This window comes from Bacillus rossius, assembly GCF_032445375.1.
Source record: "Bacillus rossius redtenbacheri isolate Brsri chromosome 4 unlocalized genomic scaffold, Brsri_v3 Brsri_v3_scf4_1, whole genome shotgun sequence".
Taxonomy (NCBI): Eukaryota; Metazoa; Arthropoda; class Insecta; order Phasmatodea; family Bacillidae; genus Bacillus; species Bacillus rossius.
The window spans coordinates 29,644,900-29,666,304 of record NW_026962010.1 but is presented as its reverse complement, the minus strand read 5'-3'; the positions used below and the strand labels follow the sequence as shown (position 1 = coordinate 29,666,304).

The following is a 21,405-nucleotide window of genomic DNA, read 5'->3' as shown; positions in this document are numbered from 1 at the left end:
ACATTTTCTAGCTAGATAAAATGCACTTTCTTTATATTTTTATTTATTTAGGTATTTCGCTTTTTGCACATACTTTTAATACTTATAATTAATTTTTATTCTAAAACAATCTATAATATACGAAATTAAAAAGTGCGCAATAGTCTATAGTCTACCCGCAACACCTCATCAAAAAGCAGGTGAATATTTTACACAGCATGACGTCACATCGAATTGAATAACAGGACATGTGTGTTATTTGTTTGACCAGTAAGCCAGTATTTTCGAGTAAGAGGAGCGTGGGTATTCTACATAAATCCCGCCAGGATTACATCACTAAAGAAATACCTTTTCTTATATCGCACTAACTTCCTTTGTCGGTAGGTTTAGAGTTTATAGGAGCTAAAATAAATTTAGTATGTTCACTGTTTTCATTTTCAGTTAAACTCCAGGCGAACAATATTTTTATTTTATTGCAGCGATAAATAATATAAAATTAAACTGATTGATCCGAACGAAGCTTGTCAGTTCAGATAATGCTATAATGTTCCATGTATCGTGGAATGTAATTAGAATTTACTGAAATGAAGTGCAGAACGAGAACTAAGGAATTTACTCCTCGTTGTTTTGTTTCTTTATAATTTTATCTATGCTTTGTGAAACAGTAAAAAAAACACTAATGTTTTGGCATTTGTATTGTATAATTTCCAAAATTTAGGATAGTAATGGGATACAACATGTACTTTACTAAATTGCGAGAGTGGTTTAACACATAATTAAACATGAAAACCCAGTGATAGCAAGACGTTGAATGCAGTGATGTGCAAGTTGTTCCAGAAACACATCTGGTTGGCAAGACTCGTGGGGAACTCGACGACTGCCCATGATCCAGCATGCAGCCCTGCTACTTCCAGCCGTGTGCTCAGCCGGGTGGCGCTCCCGTGGCGTGCTTCCAGGGGCCTAACGGGTGGCTGTGGTGCCGAGCGAAGCTGCCTCCCGCTGCAGACAGCCAGCAAGCTGCAGGTACTCCTCCCCTGCCGCCCTTCGTGTACTCACCGCCTCCACCGGCGGTGTCCGGGCGGTTGGTGCCGCACCCGAGCTACCTCTGCCGCCCGCCGCCGCCGCGCCTGACCCCGCCTCCCGCCCCGCTGGTGATGCCCCTGCCGCCCGCCAGAGGCCGCGAGCCGGCCAGCCCGCCCTGCGCGTGCGAGGCGCAGCTGCAGCGGCTGCAGGGCGACCTCAGCTCGCTGCAGGGGCAGCTGCAGGCCATGCGCGTCTCCGGCGCCTCGGACAGGGGCCCCGCTCTCCCCGCCCCGCCGGCAGCAGTGCCCGCCCCGCCGGCAGCAGTCCCCCCCGCGCCTATGCACATCACCGTCAGGACCGGGGCAGGCCACAGGACAACCAGGAGGAAGAAGGCGCCCAGCGACGTAACAGACACCCAGAGCACGCCTCCACCCAACCAACGTCCTGCCTCTGGTGACACGGGAATCCCAAGATATTGTTACTGTACACAGGATGACAGCAAAGTAGTGTTTAGACCTAAAGATAAATCCAAACCATGCCAGGCAGATGGGTCAAGTCAGCCAGCACAAGTAAACGTACCACCACCAGCTCCCCAACAGAGCGAGTCGAACGAAAACGCTTCCGACCATCTTAAGGATAACGAAACTGTCATGACAAAAGTTCCTAATCAGACGGGACATCTTCAGGAACAGGAAAGTAAGAGGAACCGGCAAAGTACCTTAGCAGAATGTAAGGAACAAGAGCCAGGAAATCGGCAAAGTTTGAAAGCTAAAAAGAAAATCCTGTTAGTGAATAAGTTGCTCGAGTTGATTGACATAGCATTTTCACAAGATGATGGACAGCTACCGGAAAAAGAACGTAAAGAAGGTATTGTAGAAGGTGGTGAAGTAAAAGTAGAAAATGATTGTTTTGTGGCGGAAGAGAGTACATGCTATGTTGCAGCCGAAGAAAACCCGAAAAAAGAGACGGAACAACCTGCAAAAGATGGAATAACACAACCAGAACATGTACACGCGGTAGAAGACAGACTATTTCGGGTGGAAGAGCAGATTACATTCATGGGTCTTCCAGCGCAGTGCGAAAGGCAATTGGTAATGGAAAATCAGCAGGTAATGATAACCGGCACTGCAAAGGAAAATAAACGTAAAATGATTACAGAAATCCTTGGCAACCTCTTGACTGATGCCCTAGAAGACTGGAGTGAGTAAATTATACGTCCGTCCATGTCAGATCATTATTATCATTTCGTTATAGGTAAATAAAATTCATTGATTTCAAACAATACTTGCAAACTTTATTAGCGTGATTAGCATAGACCAAATACAGATACATTCTGCGCACCCACGTGGCCTGTAGAACATATTTAAGCCTATCATTGACTGGCTTATCTGCCAACAGAACTGTCCATATCGTGTGGTGGCGCAGGAAACTAGGTTTTTTTTTGTGGTTATGGATCTAATGACACTTCTTATGCCAACGTTTCAATGCAGTTGTGTTATATTTATTCTCTAGTATTTTTAAATATATTCTGCAGAATATTATTACTTCATTTGTCAAAGCTTAAATACAAACGAGTTTCTATTTTAGTGCTACTTGTGAACAAGAGAAAATGGCCTTGATGATGGAGGATGATGTAGACAGCTCAGAGGCAAGTCGCACGCCAATGTTACCCCATGTGCAAACGTTGCGAATCGATGTATAAGATAGCTTAAGTCTGTGGTGCCTAGCACGGGAACAAGGCCTTCTCAACGTTTTTTCTAATCAAAAAGTAAGAAATAGTCAGTAAGTTGACGCGTAAGTAGAGTTATATAGGGGAGTGTGGTACAGTGTTCAGAGCGTGGATGTGGAAAACATTTTACCCGGCCATAATCTTACATTTCAATCTTCTCTGAACCTTGATCTCTGTTCTTTAAAAGGGTTACATCAAATAAAATGAACATATTGAGTGAAATTTGACAATAAAGTTGTTCTTATTTAAAATCATAAAAACAAATTTTAACAGCTGTATTGCATTTTTAAAACCTAATATATAATATCTAATATCATCTTGAATTTAAAATAAATAAATATACACATTCACTAAATTTGGAGTAATTTGTTTAAAACAGTGTGTGAAAAATTAAAAAAAAAAAATTCAAATTAATATTTGGAAACTATAAAAATTATATTAAAAATTAAAAAAATAATTGTACTATGATATCGACTTGGGTTAATTTGTTAATTTGGTTCGATCCCGACTGGCTGCACTTATAAATTAATGGCTACCACGAGAGTCTTCTAATATAATACGTTATGTATTTTGTTCGTATCTCTTACTAACTACGGGAAACAGAAAGAATAGCTTCATAAATTGATTAAAATTTTTGTTTGCTCTACTAAAAGTTATTCTGTATCTTCTGTATCCACTGTATCCTCAGACCACTGACCCCTCGCCCCGCTCGCAGGCACCAGGTCACTAACTGCCCTCGCCGATGTCCTCTGCGCCCGAGAAGTCGCCTGCTCGTGATCTCGCAACCCACCACTCGCTGCTGTCACTAGCCACAACTACCGCAACTCCGCTGGCACTGCTAACAACCCTCGTCCAGACTACCACGTGCTCGTGGGCCAGTGCAGCCAAGCTCCCCCCAAAGCCCGCCGCAGAATCACGAGGGCCAGGGCCGGGCCCTTAGACGCCAGCGAGCTAGTGGCGCGCACCGCTGGCACTGGTCAGGCGCGGTGGCACGTACCGGTGTGAGGGGCGGGGGTGATGTCACAACCGCCACGTGCCAGGGGTCAGGCCTCTGGCCTGCCGTCATTGGGCATACGGCTGGTTGCACCGTGACAATGCTATACAGCGAGAAAATACACGACTTACTCATAATATGAAGGGAAAAAACTCGAATTTACATGCATACGGACAATGAAACCTGCTGCAGAGTCAAATACCAATGACGAATATATGAATAAAGTTTCATTTACAAGGTTACAATACAAGAATACTGGATGCACACTTTTAGGCACAATACAAGCATATTAATTGAGTATCCGACCTGAGGCTTATGATAAGAGAAAAATTGGCGCGTTTTTAACTTTGTATTAATAAGACCCGATACAAGCATATATGACAATATTCTCAGTAATACTTAGCGTTAAGGCGATTGGTGCACGGTAAAAAACGGTCACAGGCCTGAAAACAATGAATTTTGTATCATATGATCACTAATGAGTCTAGATGCCTATGTGGGTGACCGTTACTATGTAGGGAGGTCAGGAGCAAAGATTATCCACCTACGGAAAGATGGGAAACTCAATGCTATTTATTATGCTACTGGTTCTACCCTAGCGCTCCAAGTTGTCACTCGCGGAACTAACAAAAAAAAAAACCGGCGGCGGGATATTTGAATGTGGACATATGCGTGGTCTATTTAAAATAATTTTTTTTATGGAAATATTTCAACTAACATATTTACTTTGACAGATGAATATATTTTACAAAGGAAACTAAACAAGCAATTCTACAAGTAGAACTATTTGTATAGTTATTTATATGAATATTCAACTGTAAAAGTAAAATTGTTAGTTTTATTTCCTCTAAAAGTTTTACTTTGTAACATAGTCTGTGTGGAATATAAAAATACGTATACACACATACATTTAATTAAATTTCTAAATTTATAATATATACTTTTTTTTAATTACAGTAAATAAACCAAATGAAATAATATCAAATAAAAAAATTGCCACCTACTATTAGCTTACCTCATATAAAAAATTGAGATTTTGAAATAAAGCTTTACATTGATTGTTGTAAAAAACTAATTTGTATTACTGAGTTATAACTAGGTAAAAGCAAATGGAAAACTATTTTACAAAATGAAAGCATTGATAAAAATATACCAGTATCAAGTCCATTGTTTCTATGCTAGGCAAACAGATGAATCACAGGAATATGTTGTCAATGTATTGCATCTTCAAAATTGGACAAATTAAAAATATAAGAACAATGCGTTCAATTTTTATTACAACTTAAATTGAATAAAAAACACATTTTTTGAATCTTTATTTATATACAGCTTTATAATTTGCTAAAGGAAAGAAAATACAAAAGAAACATTTGTGCATGTTTAACACCACAATTTACTCGGACTTCATAATTCTCTCCAGTCTCCACTATTACTTTCTTGAGTATCCTATTTAAAATTTGAGAACACCTGATTCGGAATATCTTAAGGAACATTAGTTGTTAACAAAAACACCATTTTCAGAATTTTCAATATTTTTCCTTGGTTGAACACCTACTCTAGAAAATTACCCACTAAATTTACAGGGAAGTAGCATTGCTGAGTGTTTATTGCTAATCACTCCCTAAACAGGTATGTTATACACTCTCATAACAGATATAGAGTTAGTTTTCCTAGGCATGACTTATTCAACAAGAAAGGTATAATGATATATATAGCAAGTGATATAATACATGGTTCTTACAAGTATACATTAAAACATATATGTATATATAAATTGGTTCAGAGTTAATTCCTCAAACAAAACCAAAATAAAAAACTGAGTGCCTGCAGGTGCATCCTGAATTCTGATGGTAATAGAAAAATATGTATAGTTTTATTGAAACATTGTTTTCATTCAAATTAAAATAGTGGTATCAAGGATGGTAACTAAAGTAAGAACAACTTGTAAAGGCAGGCATTTGTTTGTTCTGTCCCACCACAATAATGTTTTCAAAAATAATGACTAGATACTTTATGGCCATCTGTGTTTGTGGTTATATTGGATACTGTAAGTTTATTAATCATGTGTGCTTATTGGCTGCATTTGGAAGCATCATTTAGTGCAGACCCTGACATCGGCTAATAATATAATAATCCCATCAGCGACAGTGCTGAAATATACCTTGTTACTCATCCTGGTTTACATGATATAGTAGAAATATAAATGTAGGTATTCTAAAAAAATAAAAATACAATGTGCATAAACATAACAAAAACAGCCAAAATACAAGGGTATGCAAATTCTTTGCATTCAAATAACATTTTGAAGAAGTATTATTAAATCAAAATAGCTGCTTCAAAAGCACTAGTATATGGTTATTTCATTTATTGCTCTGAAGTCTAAAGTATCCACCATCCTGTTATTACTAAATTATTATAAAAAACATGTTTTTTCTCACACACACACATATATCATTTGAAGCAATGGAAAATGTATGGTGTGATGGCTTCTAATCACTAATACAACCCCTGCTTTACAAATAGATTTTTAATGCTAAAACATTTACAAACAATTTAAAACGTGAATCTATCCTAACCTATTTCACACACAAAACAGAATTATGATTCTCATGTTCTAAAATACTAAAAAAGCAGATACAAAAATGAGAGTTGCTTGCAACATAGGATTAATAAGTGTTTCACTCTAATACTGTGGGATGTTACATAGGTATTCAATTTGTACAATTCACATCTACTGTAAATTTTTTCAAAGTATTAAGTTTTCATACGCCTAGTAAAATTTAATTAACACTACATTGTGGTTATGACTTCTGAGTTATCACGTACATATGCACTGCTGTAATATTTTAATTATAATTTACAATACCTATCATTGCTTTTCAGCATTTTTAAATAATGACATAAGAGACACAAAAAATTAAATATTAATCCTTGTGAACAGTGCTTATGTTGATGGGATAGTACTATAATGTGAAAAATATTAAATAATAATAAAGTAAAATAAGATAAGACTTCAGATGCAAAACCTCCATCAACTCTAAATTACTTTGTGAGAACCGTAACTAATAATATCATTAACGTTAACCATGTCTTTTAATCAGCTGGTGGCAGCAGAAATTATTGTATGGATTTACTACTTGTTTAAGACAACACTAATCTTTGGTCAACACATAATATATGTTTGGAATTGCTAAAACATTACAAACGTGGCTTTTCTAAAAATAAATAAAATTTTAAAATGGCATTTTGAAATTAAGACTGTAACCCAAACAAGAATGCCATTTTTGGCCAATATTGTTTTCTTATCACAATGCCAAAGCATTTCAAATGTAGCTGACATAACCTAACCAACCTTTCACTTCAATTTTGTAGCACAACTTTGCTTGTTTCTTGGCAATGAATGTGTCCACGAGTCCGAGACGACACTATTTGCAGGGAGAAAATCATCATCCAAGTAGCCAGAATCGTCCTTTGCTACAGGTACTGCTCCAAAAATCAGAGTTGTCTGGTTCTCGTCTCGAAACTGATTTCTTGCAAAGTGGTTCCCACAAAGGTACGAAGATGTCATACTTTGTACATCAAGTTTAGGATTCTTTGCAACGCCAGCCCATTTCTGGTACCTAAAAATATATATTTATACATTGTTAAATGATTACAATTTTGTCATAAAACATAATTGACAGAAGTAAAATTTTATGAGTGAAACTTTCAGCATAAAAGTTTTAAAAAATTCTCAGAAATGTTTAATGTGCTGGTGGAAGGACATTGCAATATTTAGAGTACTTCATTAATTAAAGAACTTTTTTTTATGTAAAAGTGATGTTGATTGCTAAGTGGCATGTTTATTAATGTATTTAAAGTGATAAGTTTGATTAGGTACAGTCAGTGTCAGTTACATTTGAATGCTATTGTCTTATGCTAGACATAATGGAAAAATGCTTAAGTTAGGTGAAATAAAATGCTTACGCTAGAAAATAGAAGATATAACCAAACCCGACAATTTTTAATTTCCATGTAACCCACCAATTTTTCCTTTTCATCGAACCTTAGACAACAGAATTCTTAATGTAACTGACCATACATAACCAAATCTTTCTCTCTAATGTAAATAAAAAAAAAACATAACTATCGAAGAATTGTTATGCCGGAAATAAAATGTACGTCAAGTAAAGAAGTACTGGAAATATTGTGTTACCCTCCGACAAAAAGCATTGACGGTAAGTATAGAAACATAACTGAGGTGAAGTTAGATTCGAATCTCATAGGTTTCCGTACGTAAACAGTTTTCAGATTTTTTGGAAATATTTCACCCGAAGTTGGTTTAAAATCAACATTAATTCACTTCTAAAATGCTTTAACTTATTCTCTATACCCACTTAAAGTGAACATACAATCATGAGTTTCACGAGATATTTAGTTTTGTTACCTCTTTCGAATTCCTAGGAAAACGAAATAATTTCGAATTCCTGGAAGTGGATGGACATCCCAAAGCAGCACACTTCCTACCATCCAAATAGTTCTTTTCCATTCCGCTTAAATAGAAAAAAAGTTTAACCCTTTTTAACTTAACCTAACCTAACATGAAAACCCGCCATGTTCAAATATCAACAGAAATAATAATAAGAATAATAATAAATCGTTGACAGTAAGTGCTCCAAGTTGTCACTCAAGGAAACACAACATCGTGCACAAATTGCACATATAAGTTTCACGGGGCTGGTCAGGAGCTTAGTTCCAGCTCGTCAGTAGCGAGACGGCCTTCAGACGGGAAGGGTGTCGCTGGCGGTCGCTATGCGGCCCGCCATCTAGGAAGGACTAACAGAACCTCGAAGGTTGTATCTCGTGCTCCCTCTAACACACAGCCGATACGGTTCTATCGTGCCCGGAGGAGGGGAAGGTTTAGCAGGTTTCTCTTTCACTCATCCTTCGCCATGGGGAGGCGGAATGGATTATTTTTTGTCCGCAACTGCGCACGTCATGTGGCTGAGAGCTAACCTCTGCCACTCCCGCACAACTTCTCACTTAACTCGCTCATTCTCTCACACTATTTCAATAAATCTTTTCAAATCTTCAACATCAATACTTTAAACCATTGCGCTTCCTACGGATTAATTATATTTCATGCACGTGCCGGAATTCAGCTGCAAAAAAATAAAACGCGTAATCAATTTTTTTCTTCAAAAACCTTCCGAAACACTGTGTGTTAAAAAACATTCTGAAAGCGCATTTTTCTAGATAAATGGAAATTCTAAATCACCTATGCCACAAGGAAACATTGTTCTTTAATATTATGTAAAGAAAACACCTCTTAGTTTAATAGTTATGTAAAGGTGGTGTGATATGTTTTAGATGTCGCACCATCTTATCATCCATGTAGAAGAGTTACCCGAAAAGCTAACAAGACTATTGCCATGGAAATGGAAATATGGTTAAGGAAATATTTTTCAAATGTTTGTAAACAGTAAACAACATATAAAAAATCTTATAACTGTAAAATTAAAATACAAACAACCCTATAACAAATTTAATTTCAATATGAAAAAGTCTTCAATAATGTTTACAAGAAACGAAATTGCAATAGCAATACAAAAATATCGCAATTTTGTTAGATTGTTAACATATATATTATTTTTAATAAAGGCAATAAAAATGACATAGGGGAGAGTTGGCTAAAACGGGGTACTTAGTGTTTGTATGCTCATTAAGTGGCTGGTTATTATACCTGAGTATCCATTATTTGCAAGGAAACACTATATATATCCCTACTGATATTGTGCATATGAAGAGTCGGATCCAAGCAATGAGAAATAAAACATTAATATTTTTCTTTCATGTTGCTAAGTACCCTGTTTTATCATACCGGTCGGATAAAACGGGGTACATAAATGTCGAACATATTAGTGCAGGTATTTAGATACAAATTGAGACATATTTAATACAAATGTGTTGACAACGTTATTACATATGATTTATGACTTGCATGTATATTACAGTTTACTATGATACATTAACAAATAGCACAATAAGGAAGTCAAATGTCATCATTATCAGTTTGTGAGGATCTCATTTTTCAAAATGCCTGAAATCACAGACTCTCTGAGTATCAGTGCAAGTTATACAACACATTTATACCAAAAACAATATTCTATCGCTGGAAATAATCACAAGTGTAAGGACCAACATCATCACTGTCTATACCTGCACACTGTTCGTGTGCCCATTCATCGCACATAACACACTTAATCCACCCTTCTTCTGATTTGGAGTTTGAATACAAGACATAGCAGAAGATACATGCTGCATTTGTTTCCTCTTCATCAGATGTTTCAGAGTTGTCCTGAGTCATTACGGATATTTTACTGCATTTTTTATTACTGTGGTCTTTGCGAGTTGTAGTCTCATTAACATGTGACCTGTCTCTAGATGAATTCAGTTTTCTTTTTACTGTTTTGGGATTAGCAGTAGAACTATGCGCAGATGTCTTACTTTGTGCAGCAATTAGGCCAAGTTCATTTTTATAAGGGGAGCTTGTGAGGATCACAGTTTTGCCACGTCTCCTGTTATTTTTGGTTTCAACCTTCCTCTGAGCTATAGGTATGGGTTTAATGCCGATGTGGCTGTTGATGTGGATGCTTCGAAATCCAAAAGACACTGCGAAAATGGCCCATGAGATTCACGTTGGCTAGATGCAGGTTCAGATGTGCTGGCCATAGGTTCAGATTCAGCCATGGTAGGTTGTACCAATTGTTGGTGGATGCTTGAAATGGCCAAACTTTGCTTCCTCTAAAGGCCTTTCAATGGTTTCAGCAGGTTGGAAAATCCAGCCCAAGCCTAATACATAATAATTCACACATTATGATGCTTCTTATTTTAAAAAGTCAACATTCAGCAAAATAATAGAGAATTTATTTAGTTTTTTTTTCCAATAAATATATTAAAAACTGATACATATTTATTTTTTACACTTCTCAGAATGCAATAATTTTAAAGTCCTTGCCTTTCTTAGTAGCATCCTCAAGCGATAAACCAGTTCTGGATTTTTTCACTCTCGCTTTAAGAAGTTGATTGTGGGACGCCAAACATTTTAGAAGCCTTAAGGTCCCATTCTGGCAGCCAAAACCTCAGCAAATGCATTTTTCATAGCATCTTGAGACCAAGACTGTCTGTTGGTTTGGCGAACATAAGGCATGATGATTCACTGTCTAAATAAAATACTGTACATTAATTTGTGCCTGAAACCAAATAAATAATGGTTTGGAACTTATGGGTAACAATATCAAATGATCATTGTACTTAAAGCTATAGTTAAGAAACGGTTTTATAAAACAGGGTATAGTCGGATAAAACAGGGTACTACCCTGTTTTAACCGACCACGCAGTACCCTGTTTTGTCAGACTACGCCTTGCTACAAAATAAATTCATTTCTAAGGAAAGATAAGAAACGTACAAGTTAGTACACACACGGATTTGTAGTGCATACTACACTCATTTCTATGCCCACTCACCTGTATAGTTTGACGGTTTCATTAATCTGCAGTTATCATACAAACAAAAGTCAAAAATTACATCACATCAGTCAGAAAACACACTTTTCTCAATAGACAACGCTTGACGCTGCCGACTGCCGCGCTATTTGTTGCTGGCTAGCGGTACTCGTACTAGTAATTAACTGACACGAGCAGAGGTAGATGGCAGCACGGTATAGTGGAAATAACAGCGGTACCCCGTTTTACCAGACCACCCGGTTTTGTCCAACTCTCCCCCTACTCAATATTTGGAATACAATAAATACCTTAAGCCCTACATAATTGCTGCGATATTCACAATAAATGCTTTTCTTAAATATAGTAGTTAAAAAACATCGTAAATAAATTATGAACATACATATTATGGTGAAGGAAAGTGGACACTATCACACTGAAAAATCTTAGAGGGTAGTTTTCCTCATCTTATTTCTTTCTTTGCGTTTTTGGTCTTGTTCGTTAAAATATTTAATGTTTAAATACTTGATACGCATATACGTTCTTGTCCTGACAAAACAGTATATAACTTCTTTTGGATATTTATTTTCAGTAGTTCCGCAAATAATTTTAGTCAGTGATTCAAAAAACCGCTCTTTTTTGCACAAATTGTTGCCATGCACATTATCAAAACACATTTCAGCGATCTTTATTAATTCAAAAAATTTATTAGTGGGACATTTTAAGTTACCCTTTGATTGTACATGTATCCAGCTATTGTCCTCCGAATTGAAATCCGTAGTGCCAAGGTCAGGATATTTATTTCTGAAACGGTGAGCTATATAGCCAGAAACATATTTCAGCCCTTCAAGAGAAATTTCGTCACTTGAAAGGGGCCTGGCCTCTAAATCTAAGTCTATTTCTTCCATGTCAGCAAGATCTATTTCAAAAGGTGATTTCTCTTGAAATGTCTTTGTAAAATGCATTTCCTTACACAAAAGTAGTTCTGTACTTTCATTCTGATAAGCACTGCCCTGTTCCATTTCATTTGACGAAAAATCACTTACCGTGTTTTTCCGTTCATCAATAACTGCTGCAGAATGTTTTCACAATATGTAGTTTATAATTCTGTATTTAAAGTCAATGGGCAACAGATGCGTATTTTGATGTCCCATACCTCTAATATACGAAAAAAAAAAAACACTCTAACACATCTTGGTTCAGTTTAACTGTTAACAAAAATTTAGGTTAACAGGTCCTATACATATTTTCGAGTGTTTTACTGACTGAGTTATACTGGACATTAATTAAATTGATCGCTGATATTTATACTTTTAAACGAAATTTTGGATTTATCATTTTATGTGAACTCTAATGCGTTAAAAAGTGTAACGCAACACTACACACAGGTAGTGATGTCTAGTGCACTGCCCTATGCACATTAGTTATCAAAAAATAAAATAAAATATTAATTACTGATGAATAATACCTAGATGTCGTGATACAAGTAACACATGCTTATCTGATATTTATCTCAATTAGAATACGAAAGAGGGAGACAAAATAATTAACTGATTTTAAGACTGATTTATTACTTACACACGAATAAACAAATACCACGTATCCCTCATTACAGTAATTCCATTTTACCAAAATATCACTCCGATTTTTTTAACTATCGTTGCCAGGTACATGGGCACGACTTCGCAAATGTCAATGTTCCACGTAAAGTTCAAAAATGGATTTACGGTTCGAAAAATTCACTAACTCATAAATTAAATCGATGGTCCGATAAAACATAAGACCTATAGACTCGAGACCACTAAGATAGTTGTGCATTGTATGTTCAAATGATCATGCCATTAATAATACTGAGAGGCTTATTAATTTAGTAAATATAATATTTAATAGCGGCTGGTTTTAGTTTATCCCAGCAACATAAACAAAGTCATAATATCAATCGGCAATGTGCAAAATGGCCATACCTGGACTAATGATATCTTCTGACGTTAATAACTTTAAAATCGCGTATTCCCGTTCGCAACTTAACATAGTCTACCATCAGCAGTCTGATGATAACTTTTTTATACATACTATTATTACCGCACACGTAACATAACTTATGGTAGGCCCGCGTCAGGAACTTCCTGACGCGGAGCTGCACGCACCAAAACGGCCAAAACCAAGCATCTTTTTAGTAGCGTAACTTTTACAACAATAGGCTCGAGGCACTTTTTGAAAGTTCCGCTGAAACCTCGGGCAATTTATGGCCGTGAAAAGCGTAATTCCAAAAGCCGCAATTACTTAATAATTACATAGAGAAAAGCCGAAACGTCTGTAACAATGTCAGAAATATAGTTCAAAACCCAAAATTAATTAAACATATAAATTTAAATAACGTAGCACAGAATAATAAAACTGTAAACAAACATTTGAAGTATTAAGGTTTCAGTGTTCTGTGCAATGTAATATTACAAAAGGACATTTGTAAATTGTGTGCCCGACATTCTGGCATCGCTAGTTAACATTTCAAATTTTCTTATTTCATATAACTGGAATAGCCTAGTGTTGATTTGATGTTCTAAATAAATTTTAATACATATAAAATCGATTTTATTTTTTACACGCTTTATATTAGCTTCACCTGTATGTTTGTTTGTATGATTGTTTGTATGTATGTTTGTAACCGACTCCTTTGGGAACGATTTTGACCCACTTTAAACTGCCAGATTTCATTGAAACTTTGTAGATTTATCGAGGACCGATGACAATACACTAATTTGATAAGATTATTCCATTTATCAATTTTCAAAATAAGATTTTTGTCAATTTATATAATTGGTAAAATTAAACAAAGACATATATGCAAAGAAAACCATTTCGCTCATGTGCGAACTCTTTTCTTTCAGTTGGTCTTTGGCGCGATATAAACAAAGCCTACTAAATATTGTGACATTTAATTAAATGAAAAGTGAGAGTGTGTTATGATTATTGTGAACAATATATACTCTTGAAGAGAATATTATTTATATTTGTAAAAATATGAAGGGGAAAAAAACCTGAAATAAGGGCTTTAAATGTGGTTTCTTTCGTTAAATAGAGAAACACAATTACATCTTTGTTTAATTTTACCAATTAACCAAGAGTGAAACATTATTATAAAACAACATTTTATGCAAACATTTCACGAAAAAGGGAAATTTGAGGTTTGATTTTGCTGTGAAACCAACAGCAGATTGGAAATCAAACACAATATGCATAACCTCAATAGCTACACCTGATAAGCAGAATTTTCAAATTCCACTCGAACACCAACCTGCAGATCTACACCAAGCAGTTAGAAATACTCCAAACTATGCCAAGGTCAGTAATCATTAAATAAAAGACATCAAACACGGAAAATATGGATAAGTTTGACAGATGATATATCAAAAAACATATTTGGATAGAGAGAATAACTTACAGTTTAAGAATTTTTACCTGGAAGAAATTGAGGGAAAAAAAAACACTTTTATAAATAAACCAAACAAATAATTAGAAAATAAATAATAGTTTAAAAAACTAAAAAACAGGCTTCATATAGAAAACCAAACTAAAAAAATAAAATAAATTTTAATAAATTTGAATTAAGAATAGTGTCAATTTTTTTTATAAATATAAATTAATAATAGTGTAAATAATAATATAAAGTATTTTATTTAAAAAAAACGTGGGGTGCTTTTTAAGATATTATCGAAATGATAATCCTTCTAGGTACTCATATCTGTCAATAAAATATTTATATGTATTGACACCATGCACCCCACGTTTTTTTTTAAATAAAATACATTATTTTCTTATTTTCACTATTATTAATTTATATTTATAAAAAATTTTACACTATTCTTAATTCAAATTCATTAAAATTTATTTTCAATTTTTTAGTTTGGTTATATATATAATGCGTGTTTTTTTTAGTTTTTTAACCTATTATTTATTTGGTTAAATTTAGATCGGTCATTCTAGTGTGCATATAGCATACCCTAAGTAACCGGAATACACAACTGATGTTCTATGCTGTCAAAACATATTAATCTGGAGGGTAAAATTTTATTCATATGTGTAAACAACCATCACAAAGAATAATCACCATGTCAGTATTCAACTTCAAGTCAAAACATAACCGCTAAAAAGAATTTCGCTGTACGAATTTTTCTGTACAGAGACAGTTTCCTTGCTTGAGCATAGATAGACTCCACTATGAAGCGCGACCTTGACAGACCCTTCGTTTCTTCGGCCTCCTCTCTCGTTCTCCCTCTACACCCCATTCTTCCCCCTCCCCTCCGGCAGGCAGTGCCAGCCAGCCGGAGCTCCGCCGGACCACCTGGTTCCAACAAGCGCCGCCCTCAGTGCCACGTTGCGGGGATATTCTTCCCGGCGGCGAGAGTTTTACACGCAGCACTAGAACTGCCACTCCAGAGGGAGTGTTTTGAGTCGGATCGTATCAAAAACAAAAGGATATGAAAATACATACATAACTCAATTGTGTTCTGCCAATTATGTTTTCATTTTCATTTAAATTTATCCTTTAAATCGCTCCTGAAGTAGTCCAGCGAAGATCAATGGGAATTGTCAATATTAAACTGTAATTTTGACAATGAAAATTTTTTTTCTTTTATAGGTGCAGAAACCTATTCGTACCCTCGTTTCTTGAACTATACTTAAATTTAACATAATTATGTGTTTTATAAATTATTATGGCTTGGAATAAAAATAAATGCATTTAAAATAACATAATTCAGTAAAACAAGTTTATTAAAAAAGATCCTAGGTGTATTATGTCTTAAAAATAAGCATCAAAAATAAATATGTACAGTTAAATTAGTTTTGTCGTAATATTTTCCATGCACCAATCGCCTTAAGATGCCATACTGCAGTACCCACCGTTGCCAGGGCTGAACACAGGGTGAAGGGGAACTGTTTAGAGATCAGATGTAGTTAGTAATTGTCTTCTTAATTTGAATGTCAAGTGTGCAAAATAATTTATATCTCTTTCAGATCCCGACAGACGTTGTTCTGCCAGTTTATAGTTATTTACCTGGTCTGTGTGTAATCTAGACTCTATAAAGCAATATAGAAAAAAACTGAAAAATAAGGGATTACTAATATTGAAAAGATTCCATTATCTAGCTAATGCTCGGCATGCATTGCAATGCCTCATTCAGTTTTGTTTTTTAATATGTTTGAAGTAGTTACACATACACAAATAATCTATCCATGTCTCTAAATATATATTTATATCTATCTACATCTATAGTCCTATATATCTATGTATCACTCTATCTGTATTTATCTCTTTATATCTACATATATACCTCACACTAGCTCTATGTGTTCTATATGAGGGTACTGATAACTTCGTTGTTAATATCACACGGGTGTTTTTTACTTGTATGGGAAAATTAAGAATGATAAGGCATCTAGTGCGTGGCAACAATGTTAATAGGCAATAGGAAATAAACTTCTAGCGCCTGCGGCATTGTCAAAACACACTTCGTACGTGTACTGCATGTTGTATCTAACCCCCTCCAATGCATTTGATTCTAAATTGGACTTTTACTAAGGATCCCTAATGTTATTGATAATATAATATAGCCTATAGCCTTCCTCGATAAATGTACTATCTAACACTGAAATAATTTTTCAAATCGGTCCAGTGGTTTCTGAGATTAGCGCGTTCAAACAAACAAACAAACACTTCAGCGTTATAATATTGGTATAGATATTCTCAGTAATACTTAGCGTTTAGATGCCATACTTGTATGCATCATGACAAATTGTCTCATTATCTGTACTATTCGCATTTACTATAAAACCTATTAAAACATATAAGATGTCTCCAAACCACGAAGCACTTCCTATGCTCCATCTCTTCACACCTTATACATATTTAAAACAAAAAAGCAAATACTGATCATAGAAAAAGAATCTCCGAACCTTCAGACCTAGAACATTAACACATTCAGCCTTCTTCATGGCTACAAGAGACATTTCATCACCTTCATACGCCAACATAGCCATTATGTCACTTAAATATATTGGATTGAGATATTTTGATTTTAATTTCTTTGGCTGTTTTCTCTAAATGACTCTCATGAACATGCCTATTCGTATTAATCTATACTCAATTCTTTAGACACATCTTCACACCCATCTTCACACTCATATTTGCTTCTATGGTTGCACATCAACGAGCATCTTGATATAATTTAGCACAGCTTCGCATATTTCACCGATTTTGGCAACACACAACCACTAGACGTGCATCATTCGATTCGAATGTCATAATTATTCTGCTACCAACTTGTGAACACTTGTCACCATCATGAAGTTATTTTCTGAATATGTTGGGTAATTGGCAGGGGAAAAACTGGGAGCACTACGACAAAAACAGCGACAGTTTGAACAGGACATAAACAAATACTCTGATGGAAGGATGAGTGGCATGCAAGCTTGCTAAGGATACACGCTTGGCTGGGATTGATGGATGGATATTAACTTGTACTGCACATACCGAACAGCACTTGCAAGATATAAATACATGATAATCGAAGTGTTCCATTTGGAAGCTTACGAAATGCATAAATCGAAATTAAAATTATTAAGTGACCCTACCGATTGTAGCAAGACAGGCCATCTTATCAAAAATACGCCATTAGTTAAATTGCATATTTATTTTTAATTTTTAAAGTAGTAGGTTATACATGCTGGATAAAATAATTTGTTATAGCACAACACCAGTATTTAAAATCCACTACCTATGGGCCAGCTCAGGTATTAGAGGCTGTGTGATTGTTTTAAAGCGGAGGGCATAGAGTAACCACGGCTACGTCCGATCTCATTTAAAGAGCTTGTCAATAAGTTTTTTTTGTTATAGTTTAATATAGTCATTTTGCAAATCTGCAAGAATGATAGCCTACCTTCAGAGATAGGGTTTGAAACTCCCCGCATTCTAAGTAGTTTAGAGGATGAATGCAAAATATAGTTAATAAATGCACAAAGGTATTGTATTGTTTAAGATAAAAATAGAACTAGTTTTTCGTTCATTTTTAGTAGATAAAAAGTTATGAATCATGAATTTTTTTCTGACGCCTGTGAAAAATTAAGAAATGCGATTTTATTTGTATAAGTTAAATTTACTCGCAATCTCTCCACCCCTTCGGGAGAAAAATGTTTGAAAGACTTGAAACCTGTTTAAGTATACAAAGCTTAGGTTACATCCTGTGAAATGTTTTGGAATTCACCTTACTTATTTTGAACTGGCTATATGTGTCAATGAAATGACCATTTAAAGCATTATACAGTTTGTCCATAAAATAATGCCCTAATTATAAATTTTAATATTATCCACTTTAATCGTTGTAGAGAGTTGGTTCAAAGTCACAATTAAAGAGTAACACAAACATTTTTAGATAAACGCATGCGCGAGAACTGCTTTGTTGTTTTCTCGCTTGCAGCGCCACCTACGCAAAATGGCGACTCCTGAGCGTAAAGCGTTTTGTGTTCTACAATTTTCTAAGAGTGAATCTGTAGTTTCAGTTCAACGTAAGTTTCGGTTAAAGTTTAATTGTGATTCCACATGTGGAAAAAACATCCGTCGATGGTATAAGCAAATTTTAAACGACCGGATGAGTTTGTAAAGGGAAAAGCACGTCTGTACAGGATGTTGACATTGTCAGAGCATCTTACTTGTGTAGTCCTGAGAAATCTGTTCGCAAAGCAAGTCTTGAACTCCAGATGCCAAAGACGACCATGTGGAAGGTTTATTTATGCGTCCAGGTTACAGTTGCTACATGCTTTAAGCCAGATGACTATGGTGTACGTTGTAACTTTGCACTTCAAGTGTTTGAGGGGGAAGATGATATTCTGAAATGTGTGGTGTTCAGCGATGAGTCAACTTTTTATCAAAATGGGGACGTAAATAGTCATCATGATCGTATGTGGGGATGTGTGCCGTATATCTAAACGTGCACATACTTAACATTGGTAAAAAAGGGGTTTGTCTGTAAAGTCGGTTTACGGACGATAATTTTATGTGATAACGTCATAAGAACAAATATATGAGCTTATATCGCTAATCAAATTCTTAAAATGCAAGAATTAATTACATTTTTTGCCGCAATTGTTGTTTAATAAACAATGGAAACCACATTAACTTTTCACTTCAATTTTTAAACAGTTGACAAAACAGTTCACGTGTAGGTTGTGTGCTGCCGCAGTCTCTCTTCTACTCGGACGCATCGGTCGATGGAGTGGAAGAGAGATAGATGCGTCACAAGCCGATCGTGCCTCTCTATCGCTTGTTCCGCGCTCACGCTTGCACGCTTGGCTCAAGCGGAACGTGACAATGAGTCATGCTTTTTCATGCGTGCAACCGGCGTTCATCGATTTATAAGACGTCATCACGTCAAAAAAATAGGTTAGTTTACCATAAATTTGATTATGATTTGTTGTAAATAGTAAACATTAAACTTTTATAATAAACCATTGAAACTGGGACTTTTTTTACGGACTTCCTGTATTTCACCCAGTGGGAAGGGCTTGAGGTTCGAGACACTTGACTCCCACCTAGGCAATCCGGGTTCGAGTCTCCCATTAGGTCGAATCTTCACTTTCTTCACGGAGACCGCATTCTGGCGTTGCCTGGAATTGAGTGTTTCTTCGCCTCTGCATTCCGTCATGTTCCAGTCTTATCTCATCACCACTCGTCATCTGACCTCGAAGCCAAGGCTGGGCGTATGAGCTCTATGGGCGACCCTGGCTCGCGCATCGCTCGCCTCTTCGCCTCTACGAGCTAGGCGCCGAGCTGGTGGGCAGTCTCCTCGTCGGTAGCTCTCCTCTGAAATACTTCAAGATAAATGCTTTTTGCTAATCACCATACATACGAAATACAATACTGTGCATAGAATTGTTCATATGTGACACGTCCAAACCTTTTACTGGCCAAAAAATAGATGTTAAGGGCTCCGCCTACCCGGGCACACATACAGTATGCTGAGCTTCAGGAAAAACAAAGCTATTTCAAAACTACTCAAGATATCCGAGTGGAGTCTGTTTACGAAAAGCATTTAAGAGTTTGCTGAGGGCCGAAAAGTACTTTCGATTTCGGATTAAGTTTTTAAGCTGTATTTTTAGAAGTGTTAAAATGGCTAAAACGCATGTTTTCAGAGTAATTTTTAGGCGTAAAACAACCAGTACAGATTCTTGAAAACACTTGAGGGACTTGCATTACCCCTTTATCATCATTTCTCGGCCATATAATATTACGGTCACTGCTCAAATATCACAGTTATCATGTGACGACGAGAAGGCTGCGCGCCAGTTCAGAGCCTTGCGCTTAGAGGCTACACCGCGCTAGAAGCACCAGCGAGTGTCGCGCTTATCATCCCGCCTCACTAACACACACACACACCCCTGACGAGGCGGGCCCCTTAAGGGGTGTATGTGTGTTAGTGAGGCGGGATGATAAGAGCGACGCTCGCTGGTGCTTCCAGCGCGGTATAGCCTCTAAGCGCAAGGCTCTGAACTGGCGCGCATTCGTCTCGTCGTCACAGGATAACTGTGAAATTTGAGCGGTGACCGTAACATTATATGGCGGAGAAATGAAGATAAAGGTGTTATGCAAGCCCCTTAAGTGCTTTCAAGAATCTGTACTGATTGTTTTATGCCTAAAAATTTCTCTGGAAACACGCGTTTTAGGCATTTTAACGCTTCTAAAAATACAGTTTAAAAACTTAATCCGAAATTAAAAGTACTTTTCGGGCCCCAATGAACTCTTAAATGCTTTTAGTAGACATACCCCACTCGGATATCTTGAGCAGTTTTACAATCGCGTTGTTTTTCCTGAAGCTCTGCACACCGTATGTGTGCCCAGGTAGGCGGGCCCCTTAAAGACGAAACCATAATAAAACTTGTACAGGCAAGTGTATTGCCTCTTAAATGCTATACGCAATGAGACCTTTCAAAAAATCTCGAGTGGTTTGTAAATTGCGGGTTAACTACGGGAAATCTCACACGCCATCTGGCGGCCCGGAAAAAAACTGTATTTGCGTCTTCTGTGGAGTTAATTCGAGATTACACTTGCTTATTTTCACACCTCGGGATGGAGATTTTTAAAATCCTACGGAGTACGTATGTCCACTTTAATTGATTGCGATGTCTGTCTTTCACGCTCATGTGC

The 21,405-nt window shown here is 36.3% G+C and overlaps 1 protein-coding gene across 1 annotated transcript; it reads left to right on the top strand.

Annotated features, from left to right (window-relative positions):
- The first annotated feature begins 872 nt into the window (after positions 1-872).
- LOC134541562 (nascent polypeptide-associated complex subunit alpha, muscle-specific form-like) lies at positions 873-3,736 on the top strand. Its single transcript, XM_063385075.1, has 2 exons — positions 873-1,455; positions 3,588-3,736. Exons 1-2 carry the CDS (start codon positions 873-875, stop codon positions 3,734-3,736), a joined length of 732 nt encoding a protein of 243 aa, XP_063241145.1.
- The last annotated feature ends 17,669 nt before the right edge of the window (positions 3,737-21,405 follow it).

Excerpts from the sequence above, each read along its gene's own strand:
- LOC134541562 (XM_063385075.1), top strand. The coding sequence starts at position 873 with ATGCAGCCCTGCTACTTCCAGCCGTGTGCTCAGCCGGGTGGCGCTCCC. Across the intron at positions 1,456-3,587 it reads CAACCAACGTCCTGCCTCTG|ACTACCACGTGCTCGTGGGC; the intron begins GTGACACGGGAA and ends ACCCTCGTCCAG.